The following is an 11,849-nucleotide window of genomic DNA, read 5'->3' as shown; positions in this document are numbered from 1 at the left end:
GATGTACCCAATATTGTCAAAATCCCTTCATATCCGTTCATATACAATTATGATCTTATTTTTAAAGAGAAGGAAAGAACACCCAACCCTAAGAAAAAGCCAGTTTTCCACCTGTAACCATTCCTAGCAGGAAAGAGGCAAATGATTCCATTACATTAGTCAGCAAAGCTCAAGTACTCCAGGCTTTTTAAAAGGACTCACTGAGATGAAAGTACAAATGCAACTGGGAAAGACTATCACCATATATCAAGTTGAAGATGTCCCTGCTCATTGCAAGAGGGTTGGACTACATGACCTTTAAAGGTCCCTTCAAACCCAAACTATTCTATGATTCTACGATATTGTGCGTACATGCGCATACTTAGGGCACTCTACATAAAATCATTATCTTTTAATTGTTCACAAACTGGTATAGAGATTGGATCACTCATAGTTCATTTGGAATTGATTTAAGAATAAGAGATGGGCAGTTACCATTTTGACCTTCTACTTCCTGACACATCAAAGTTGAAACAGTTTTAATGTTTGCCCTGTGGTTTCAAAAAGCAAAAAGAAAGAGGAAATGCCCAGACAACCTGTTTTCCCCAACTAGCACCAACACCAGTACCAAGATCTGACACCAAGATCTGAAAAAACCCCTCTATCTAAAATTCTGCTGAGAAAAATTTCAAGTGCTCACTCAAAAAAAGGACTCAACAGTGCATCTATGAAAGCCCACATAACAGCCTTCCAGCAGTATCACTGAATCATTTAATTAGGCCAGAAGAGAGTTCCCGAAATTATTTTCACTTTCAGTAGTCCAGCACAGAAATAGCTGCACTCTAAAGACAGCTGTATTTTTTTAATTCAAAAGTTAGAAATTATTACTTGAACAGTAAGAAGGTAAATAATTGTCATGCTCACTTATAAAAAAAATAAAGATCAATTTCCTATGACAAAAATAATGCAAGACCAGAATTAACATTACAGCACTTTATCATGCATCTTGAGATGAGAACCACACATTCACTGACAATACAGACTGTTTCTTCTAAAAACAAACAAAAAAATTAGTTGGTGGTGTCAGCATACTGGCTTGCATTATGTACATTAGAATAGAATTTGAATGTAAAACCATTATCAGAATAGTATTTTATAAAGAAAACACTATCTTAAAATAGTTGTGATTTAGTCATTAATTGAAAATAATACAAACCCATTTTTAAAAAGGTATATTGTAGTATGTAGTAGGTCCTATGAGCAGGCATATTTCAGGTATAGCAAATAAAACATAGAAGAAAATTTGTTTTCAAAGTATTTTTAGATAAACTTTTCCTGTTCATATAGCTGGAGCACCTCAAACTGCTTGCTGCTCAACTACTGCATAACTTACATCAGCCTTCCTGCTATCCATAGCTTATTGCGCATGCCCAAGGACAAATGTTTTCAAGCCTCAATACATGCAACAAAGTTTTCGTCACAGAAATGCAGGCTCCCAACAAGAAACTTTTGCAGAGCAATTTATGTGATATACTTAACATTGCATACCTGAAAAATTCAAAGTTGAGACAAGCTTTTGGCAAAAAAAATTTGTCATCTTGCTTGAACCATAGTTTGCTCATAGCAGTGTCCTGTGTCAAGAAAAGAGTTTTTGTTAAGTCACCTTTTAACTGTAATACATTACGCTATTTAAAAAAAAAAAAAAGTCTCTTCATCACTTCCAATCTCAGTTTAGTGTTGTCCCCTTAAATTAGTATTCTTGCTACATATGTTTGTGTACATCCATCAATCCTTATTGAGATGCTCTTGTTACCACCTGTCACTTTAACATGTGGTTATATGGCTGCAGCGTTGTGAGTGACCTTATGACCAAAATGGGAACTACTGTTCTGAAGCAGGAGTGATCAAAGAGAAATACAGAGTTAGCTTCATAAAATTCCCTGCTAATGATGGCATTAAGACATGTGCCATTATGTAGCACTACAGCAGCATATAGTTACATGTTTTGGCCTAAGAATATAATTGTGTATTTAATGCTTTTAGTAAAAAAAAACCCAAACTAATGCACTGTATGTTGTTTTAAAGTAACATTGGCAACAAAAAATATACACATTTAGAAAAAGTAATAAAACTAGTTGGAAATTAGTTAAAAGATCTGTCACCAAGATTTTTTAGAATAATATCCTAGTACAGAAAATAATCTAAACAACCTCCCCTATTGTTTTTTCTCCCACAGAAGCTGTGAAATGGAACAGATACGCTCTCTGTTTCAACTCTGGTTAACTTTATGCCCCCCAAACACCTCTTCTGTAAATTGATATGCACAAGTGAACTTTTAAACATAAAATTATTTCTTTCTCTCATATTTTTGAGCAGATGTTCTTTGCTTCTCAGGGATTTGGCATGGGGTTTTCCTCCTTTTTGCATAAAAGTCTTGTCTCTTACATCACACCTTCCTCTACATGATATTCAAGTCATACTAAAAAGCCAAATTACAGCTTGCCTTTGAGACAACAAGTTTTTTATTCTGTTAAATTGCTACGACACAGAATACATCTTGCATCAGGGACAGAATGATAAACAGTAGAGTCTGTCTGTAGTACTGCAGACCTGATCCAACAGCTGGAGATCACTAGCTGCAGGACCATAGTAACAATCTGGCCCTCAGGCCAAAGCCTTTATCCTATCTGCTCTCTTTCCTGAGGGTTTTTCAGGGCATGATGTGCCATCACAACAGAGGTGACCTAGTGACATGCTGCCAGTGAAAATGGTCATCTTGTTCCCATCTCTTTCTTTCTCACAACACTGGTCCAGTCCATAGTAAGCTCACTTAGGCATATAAAACAGCAGAAAAGTTTTTTGGTACAACTGATCTCTGCTGATTTAGTTCTTGCAATGCTTTGCTGTCGGGTCAGACAAATGCCAGGCCCCACAAACAGAAAATGGCACAGTCATACAGCTGGGAAGAAAATAAGAGATGCAGGCAAAATAGATAACGTCTATTTCATCAAGTACAGAAGATTAAAAACATTATTTTAAAGGGAAAGGAAAAACTAAATGCAACTACATTTCTACAGCAATCATACCTTAAAGCAAAGCTTTTGTGTGGATCAACTGCCTAGTTGCTACAGAGACATTAAAGGACCATCAAATTTCTGTAGCAAACCAATTAGTGTTGCTTAACAGAGCGTTAGTAGTGCCCCTGCTGAGGTTTAGGGTTTCAGTTCAGGATGAACATAAACATATGCTCAAAGTCCTCCTCTGTTAACAATGTTGCTTCAAGCATATACCTAAAATGTCGTGTGCAGAACAAATATGTTTTTCTGAAGGATATCGTTGCACCAAAGTAGACTTATATTAATCAAGTATGCAAAAAGTATTCTGGAATTGAGTATTCAAGCTCAAGCACAACATGTAATTGCAGAAGACTTTTCCTATTTATCCTCCAACTAAGCCTAGAATAGAGATGAGTATTAGCAAAGACAACTACGCTTTAGTACTGAGAAGTAATTTTTAGTAAATTTTAGGTACTAAGAAAAACTGAGATTTGCTAGAAGTACTGAGATCATTAAACGATGCTTTCAGGAAACTGGAAAGTGATGTTTATTTACATGTTTACATCTCTCTCTCCCTTTTTCCATGCAATCAGAAGCTTTTTCCATACACAGTTACAAAAGAATAGCCTTACCCGTGACTTACTGAACACTGCTCAAAAAAACCATGTAAGAGTGGCAGTCACCCTTCTGCTGAATAAACACCTTTAATACTGTTTCTGTCAATTGTTAACACACTTTCATAAGGGTAAAGAAAGTTCAAGCTATTTGTAGATTCATTTTTATAGGAACCCAAATAGTCATAATCCAAAGTTTAGCAAGAATGAACTTTCTACTGTCCTTCTAGCAGTATCATTAAGTTTTGTACTTTTTTGTTCATACTTTGGAATGTGATATGACCTGTGTTTTAAAAAACACATAGGAATTAACTGCTATCTTCCCAGAAGGTTAGCAAACAGACCAAATACAGATAGCTTACCTTGACAAGGGCAGGGTACTGTGTTGCATCTTTTTCCAATGGCAAAATCTCAAAATTAGTAGGAATGAACTCATTCTTCATCGGAAGCTTGAATTTCCCATTCAGGTCAGCGTTTTGCCATTTCTAGATAAATAGGAGAAACAATGAGGCTAAGTGGAATTTCTGCTTAATTAATGGATATTTACTTGTTTATTTTATGCTGTAACAAAAAATTTAAAAACACGTTCCCCTAGCTTATGTGTAAATACTATTAAGACAACAGGGGAAGACAGAAATATCTGGGAAACCAAGTTGGAGTAGGCTATCAGCAGGATGAAGTGCCCTGAGGAGAAAGACAAAAAGATAAAAAAAATTGTCAAAAGTTTACAGTAGAGTGGCAGGTGGTTCTATGTCTCATCTTTTCTGCTACTGTGAACTCTAAATGAAGGTATAAAACTAAATACATATGCAAGAATTCTAATCAAGAACATAGATATGGACAGTCTAAACAAATGAAGAGTTCTATGCAATGTCTGTTCCAAGGATGCTCAGCACATCCAATTCAGCTCTACGGTGTATTTTACAGCCATCTCTTCTTAAAAGAATAGATCAGTAACAAGTTTCAATACGGATTTGCCCACCTCCTTTGTTAGAGTTCTGATTTTTATACTCATTTTTTAAGTTGCAAAAATCAATTTTAGAAACACAGTTACATATAGCAGCTGTAAAAAGATTGTTTTCTAAAGAATAGATTAATTCATTAACATTTAATAGAGACTTCTAAGTTCTAAAAAGTTAATGCTTACATTTTTAAGTAGCTGGTGCATACTATGGATCTTTTATAGCAAAAATGGTGTAACATTCCCTGTACTTAACATGGTTTAAAACCATTAAATGGATCTGTCCTATGTAATGAATATTTGAAATCTGAAGACTAACAAGAGATCCTTACTTCTCATAATATTAAACACACTCATTGTACAATTTTCATATTATGTAGAGCAGCGGATTTAAGTTCTCCCTTCAACTAAATGGAAAATTAGACAAAGAATTTACCACTGTCTTTCACTTGCAGACATTAGAATATATTAAAACTTTTAACATGCCTGAATAACTTCATCAGAAATAGCTTCTTGCTTGTACTGTGTTCCATACCAGTCTTCTGTTCGATCGGTTTTTCCCTCAAAAGACTTGGAAACTATTGCAACTCTGAAAACAAAGAAACAAAGCACTTTGGCACAAACGTGTCTGAGAAAAGACTGTGAGAAATTATTCAAAGCACTATTTCTGTTCCATCACTATAATGCATTTATTTCTGGAAATGTTCCCTGGACAACCACAGAGTACATTTGGATAGCAAGTATATGTATACTGAACTGCACACTAAAGTTAACTATGAAATCAGGTTATCAGAATCTTATAATTTAACTGTTTTTCTAAAGTGTTACAACCTAGAGTTACACACAATTATCGTTGCATGCAACGTTGCATGCAATTTTTTAGACTTGGCCCTTGTTCCAGAAAACACAGAAAGCAGTCCTTGAGACCTTCTACGAAATTGATGAAGTGACTAAAACATTTTTCATACCTCCTGTATCAACACTCAGATATGTGAAAATACTGACTATAGAAATTTCGTCCTAGACCTAGCATTTTAGACGATGTTATTGCAGTTTCAATCTCTCATTCATAATCTGATAGTAAGAGAGTTTCTTCATTTTGTTTTGTTCTCATATTCTCATTTCAGATTGATACCTGTTTCTCCCCTTTGTTTTTTTGGTTTGGGTTGGGTTTTTTGAGGGGAAGTGAAGAAAAGCAGGAAGATTAATGTATTTTACACTCAATACAACAAAATTATACTCAATTAGAAATCTAAATCATAGAATATCTGAAGTTGGAACAGACCCATAAGGACCATAGAGTTCAACTTCCCGCTTCTCGCAGGACTACCTAAAACTAAATCATATGACTAAGAGCATCATCCAAACACTCCCTGAACTAAAGAATACACATAAATAAGAGGAACTACAGAACAAAGAAAATTACAAACTTCTTAGCATTTTTTCACTAGTCTTCATAACAGGTACCAAAAAACCTCCTTTAATTCTTTTTAACAACTTAAACCACAAAAGTGTATTCAATGGAAATAAGTAGCTAGCTTTAAGACTAAATGGATGTGTATAAGAATTCTGAAATAGTCAAAATAGGTAGGACAATTACCTCCTACATATAGTTAACAATCCCTCCTGGGTTGAGGAAGGGAGAAGGAACCAGATGATTAACACACGCACACACACGCACGCTCTCTCTCTTAAATGCAAAAAACAACCCCTGCGCCTCTGCAGAAGTTATGCAATATCCAAACCAGAATGAGAATATTCCTCTTCAAGAGATACATTATTTCATCTCTCATTGCAAAAGGCAATAGAAATGGTTAACATTTTCATTGTGACTTCCCATAAAATGGTTTCGTATCTATTTCACTTTTTATACAAAAGGAACAATACTAAATAAATATTCAGCAAAGAACTAAGCACTTTAATCCTAGAGAATACTTGTTCTTGCAACACAGCAGACACTAGCTCGGTCAACAAGGTGAATATTAGAGAGATTGTTGTTTACACTAAAATGAGCCACAGAAATATTCTATTATGTTTTGCATTTTAACTTGGACAGCTGGTGAGCAAAAGCTCTATCATGTACAGATGAAGTTGCTAAGAGACTATAAAACCCATAAAGTCTATTAGAATTTCAGAGCAACCTACCAGCCCTTTCAGTCCGCTAAATAAAAAATAAAAAGAAAAAATTTCTTAAGATAAAAGATTATGCTGATAAAATCCCAATAATCATGTGGTCTGAGCAGCAAGACAAAGGTGTTTTATGCTATAATACACAGATGTTTGTTATTTGACGTTCCCTCCTTCTACCTTTCTCCAATATATCAATGCTCAAGCAGTAGAGACAATCCAAGCACCCAAACACTTGCTGTAGGAACATATTAAAATTAAAGAGCAAAAAATAATTTTGTCTGCTCAACATATAAAAATGAAATTGTGGTAATGAGCATTTCTACTCTTCCAGCAATTCTGCTTCAAGTCCTGCCCTCCCTATACCCCAAATGACTACTGGAACGATTAATTAAATTTTGAGCTCTCAGAAACATACCCACAATCACATGAAACAAACCAAAACGCATTTAATCTGCCTGAGACTTCAAAAACGCACCAAGAGACAAGCACCAACAGCAATGAACACCAGGACAGGAAGAGGGGAAAGAAGCACCACAGCTAGAAATGCAACACTATGCAGTTATTTAAATGTTATCATAACCTTTAAAGTTACCGATTATGTAATGTTACTTTTGCTTTTCATTTCTGTGTTATGCTGTATAGCACTATGAACATCCACATGGTTTAAGACAGCGTTGAAATGCACTGGAAAAGACAGATAGGACCTGCTTATAAAATATTTAAAAACTTAAGCAGTGCAATTGGGCTCTCGAGCCATTCATGAACATGGAACACAGCTGAAACTATAAATGCAATTTATAGTACATTCTTGCACATGCAAACTGTTGTATTCCTAAATTATCATCAACTTTCAAAACCAAGCACAACTTCTATAACATGATACATATTTACTAGATACCATTTTGTTTTTCACTTTCCTGAAATCTAAAATGAAGCTACAAGTGACAGATCGACAGAAGAGTGTTACTTGGGAAGAGAATGTGTGCTTTAAAATGAATGTACTTCCAGGAAAGATTATCAAGATTAGATTCCAGATTTACATAACAAAAGTCAAGCTTCTAACGCTGAAAAAGCAATAGACTTTGAGGCCACAGTATTTGTGATATTAGTAACAGACAGTTCAGAGCCAATTTGTTGTAAAAAAAATAATTTTACTTAAAAAGGAACTTTTTTTTTTTAGGAACTAATTTAAAACTTTGTCTTCCAAACAATGATATTGTCAAACAATGGAAAAAATGAAACGTATCTTATTCACATGCATAAAATAACACAACTGAGACAAAACCAGCAAAAGCCTAGATTTCTTTACAACTTCCCCCAAAACCATCAGTAAAACAGCAATATAGGCTGTTCAAAGCCACTTCCACACAAATGTCATTAGAAGACAGAGTGAGTGGGGAAACTACATGCAGAGAGAAGTTGCTGGGGTGCAGCATTCTCAACACTCTGCAGAAGCACCAGTTACTTGTTAGGGTTCAATGAAACCACGTCTCTACAAACACAATGGTTTGGGGGGGGGGGTGGAATAAGTGAGCAAACTCTTGATTTTCAAAAATCTTTACTCAGATACAATGCAATTTAAAAAAACCACACACATTCCATATTTGTAACATATTTATCATCGGGGATCAGCATCACCGACTGCATTGAAATAACTGCTTGCTCCATATCTGTGAAATGCCAACCCTTAGAAATTTCTGTATCAACATTTTTGGCATTCATTTTATTTTTGTTCCCTCTAGGATAGTACTTCCCTCTAGGATGCACTTCAGATATCAAGAGAGGAAAAAAGTCCATTTACTATCAAAGGGAAAAATGTTCTTTAGTTGCTTAATCTGATGAGTCACTTGCTTCTTAAATTTTAATACGAGCATTTATTCTGCAGATGATGAGGGGAAAAAATTGTATTGGAAATGATGGGAAAATTACATTTTTCAGCAAAGACTGCAACACATGCCAAGTCTATTCCCTTGTCTTCACAGATGGCTGGCAAAACCCTAAGCAGTTTGAACAAGTAAAAATGATACTTCTATCTTAAAAAGGTTTCTCTCTTAGGGAAATTAAGCCACTAAATGCAACAAGTAGTGTGCGGGGGTGGAAGGGGGGAGGAGAATATGAAAACTTCCTGTTATGGTTCAGTCAAATACAAGCACATATGGATACTTGCTACCATCTGTGAGTATGGATTTTTTCCATATTTTTTTTAAAAACACGGTTTGTTAAGAAAATAACAGTTGAAAAGCTAAACTTTTTTAACGGCATTGAGCAGTAGTCTCTGTGAATGCAGCTGCCCCAATAGAGATATGCCAAGAGAAGTCTTCAGTGTAGGTGAATTCCAACAGGGTTATGAAAATGAAATTATAAATAAAACCACAATACAAAAGAAAAATTCAGACCAATGGAAACTAAACCATTGCAAGACACAATTTATGCAAAGCATATAAAGAAAAAAACCAAACAAACAAGCAACAGGGAGAGTTAGGATGATGTGACACATACTAATTTTTTCATAAAAAGGAGAACAGAAAGGTAAACATGAGAATAAGAATCAGTAAATGGCAGATAACCAGAACACATACAGATATTTAAAAGCACATGTCCAGAGTTTTTTATTAGCGTGAACAATTTGCTCAAGCAAAGACCAAAGATGGAAACGAGCTACCAGACTGATAGTTTACTACATGCATATAGATATAGATGCAATAAAAAAAGTAAAACGCAAGGGGACCCTTTTATTAGCATCTGTAATCTCAACTCATTCTTTCAAGAGAGACCACTAAAAATGCTAGTCCACAGTGGCTTTCTCAAATCTTCACAACATACCATGAAATCACTTTTAGAAATACTTAACTAAGTTGTTTTTTTTTCCCCAAGATACTTTATCTTGACAGCAATTTAAAATAAAAGATACCATAAAATTATATTCCTTGTTATATTTTGCTACACTTTGAAGTATCTGAGTTAAGTAAAAGATGAAAAGATTCCTAGTTCATTTCATTCTACTTTTAATTTCAAAAGATAAGTGTTTAAATAACCATCTAAAAGGAATATAGTACTACATACAAGTTAATATTTTGTTTCATTCACATGAAAATACAAAAGTCTAATTAGCTCAGATCTTTAAACACCTGAGGCCCTGAGGCAAAAAAACATTTAATTGCCACTAAAATTGAAAGGACTTATACTTTTACATCTGAGAAAAAACAGCTTGCAGTATTATCATAGGAGCTACATAGAAGCATAACTATAACTTTTGAGTTATATTGAAAAAGTATCATTTAGAGAAGCAGGAAAAAACAACACAACGCTGAAGAATCTTAAATATAGTTTTGTGAATTCTAGTTTTGGAGAAGACAAATAGCCTGAACATAAAGAGAACTACGATGTGAATGTATAGTTGTTATGGCAATAGCAAACACCAGCACGGTTTTAGTCTACACATAATAAGAAATACGTTTATCGTTACTCTGATCATATACCATTCAAACTCAATGTATGCCTGCTGCTACATCATAATAGGCCTCCTGCAGGTGTCATTCGATCCATATTAGAGTATCAGTGCTTTGCTGAATTCTGCTGTTAGAACTGCATTTAATCAGTCTTTGGTGACTCTCTAGTTTGAACGTTATTTATATTTAAAGCTTAACGGGACAGCTGTAGGCATAGCTGTGGGTATTTAAGCTTCAGTGAACTAACGTACTTATATTTACTATCTTTAAGCCCTACTAAAATCTCTGCAACTAAAAGGATATATCATTTCTTTAACAATAAACTGAAGAGGCCACAAAACCAGGTATATTCCAGTTTTGAAAGTCCCTTTATCTCATGATATTTAGCTTTTTTATTCAAATGCTTAAAATTATGTAATCTTCATAATCTATGTAAAGATAGTAAAGCCAAGTAAATACAGAGACTGTGTGATTAGTCCTGAGGGGAGATAAAATGCAATGTATTTCTTCCAGCATCCCAAAAGAAAGCAGAGTAACAAGCTAGAAGGAAGCAGGCTGAGACATTTAAAGCCCAAGATTACACGGAGACCCACATCCACTGAAGTTACTCGATGACCATCCCTCTCTGATCACAAGCTTTCTCAATTCAGTCACCATGCCACCACCAGTCTTCCATTATGAAAACTTTGAGACCTTCCTGTACAGAAAAGCATACCTATCCTATCAAATTTAGTTTCCAAAACACCCTCACAACTGTGCCTCTCCAATTTAAATGTACTACACTTTGCTACTTGAAAAGTCACACAACATAGGAAAACAGTCTGAATTTGAAAAGCTGAGATGAAACAACCATCTCCACTATCTGAGGGATCAACGCTTCCCAGTTGCTTCATATACTAAAGCTGATCATCTTCAGTTGGTATTTGCTCTAGATGTGTTTCATCTTGTAAACAAAAATCTTTTTTTTATTTAAAATTAATCCACAATTGCCAAGTGGAGAGAATATACCCGTCTCCAGCAAGCCACTTTGTCAAATTTGAGAAGACTGATGTAACCCTACAAAATTACTACAAATAAAAGATACATATAATAGTAAAAGATTGTTTTTTTTGGTTACTAACATTTCAAATGTTACGGCTATATTCCATAATGTTTTAGAATTACCTTTTCCTCTCTCTCTAATAAGAGTCTTGCTCATCTTGCTTTTATCTTGCCCTTATGTTTTTTTTAACTGAGGACAAAGAGGAATGCAGAATTGCAAGTGCAAGCACAAATATGGGATTATATTAACTAAAAGAACATTGTGAAACAGCTGTTTATTACATATTTGAAAAAAGCACACCACGTAACATTCTAAATTCTTCTAAAAATTGTCACCGCTATTCCTGTGCTTCTCACCACATTCCATAGACTTCAATTTTTTCCCTCTACTTGTATTCTCTACACTTTCCTTTCTCACACCAATAACTTTCAAACAAAGCTTATAATGGCTATTTTATGCTGAAGCACTGTCAACTGGAAGGGAGTGTCAAAAGGCTGGCACAGCCAGCAACAGGAGTAACAGAAAACTGATGAGTGTTCTGTGGCATCCAGCAGCATTTGATAAGCTTAAAGAATCTATGAATGTATTTACATATATTAATTTCCTCTAGCAATTTTT

At 34.8% G+C, this 11,849-nt stretch overlaps 1 protein-coding gene across 3 annotated transcripts in view; it reads right to left on the bottom strand.

Moving 5' to 3' along the window:
* Positions 1 to 11,849, bottom strand: part of IDE (insulin degrading enzyme) — a 65,490-nt gene that overhangs the window by 25,407 nt on the left and 28,234 nt on the right. For all 3 annotated transcript variants that reach the window (XM_074590524.1, XM_074590522.1, XM_074590523.1), the window contains exons 12-14: positions 5,097 to 5,199; positions 4,012 to 4,134; positions 1,528 to 1,610 (exon numbers count right to left, since the gene is read on the bottom strand). In XM_074590524.1, coding sequence (XP_074446625.1) covers positions 1,528 to 1,610; positions 4,012 to 4,134; positions 5,097 to 5,199 — 309 coding nt within the window. The remainder of the gene's footprint in view (positions 1 to 1,527; positions 1,611 to 4,011; positions 4,135 to 5,096; positions 5,200 to 11,849) is intronic.

The sequence above is a fragment of the Larus michahellis genome, chromosome 6 (assembly GCF_964199755.1).
Source record: "Larus michahellis chromosome 6, bLarMic1.1, whole genome shotgun sequence".
Lineage (NCBI taxonomy): Eukaryota > Metazoa > Chordata > Aves > Charadriiformes > Laridae > Larus > Larus michahellis.
This window is presented reverse-complemented; position numbering and strand designations above follow the sequence as displayed.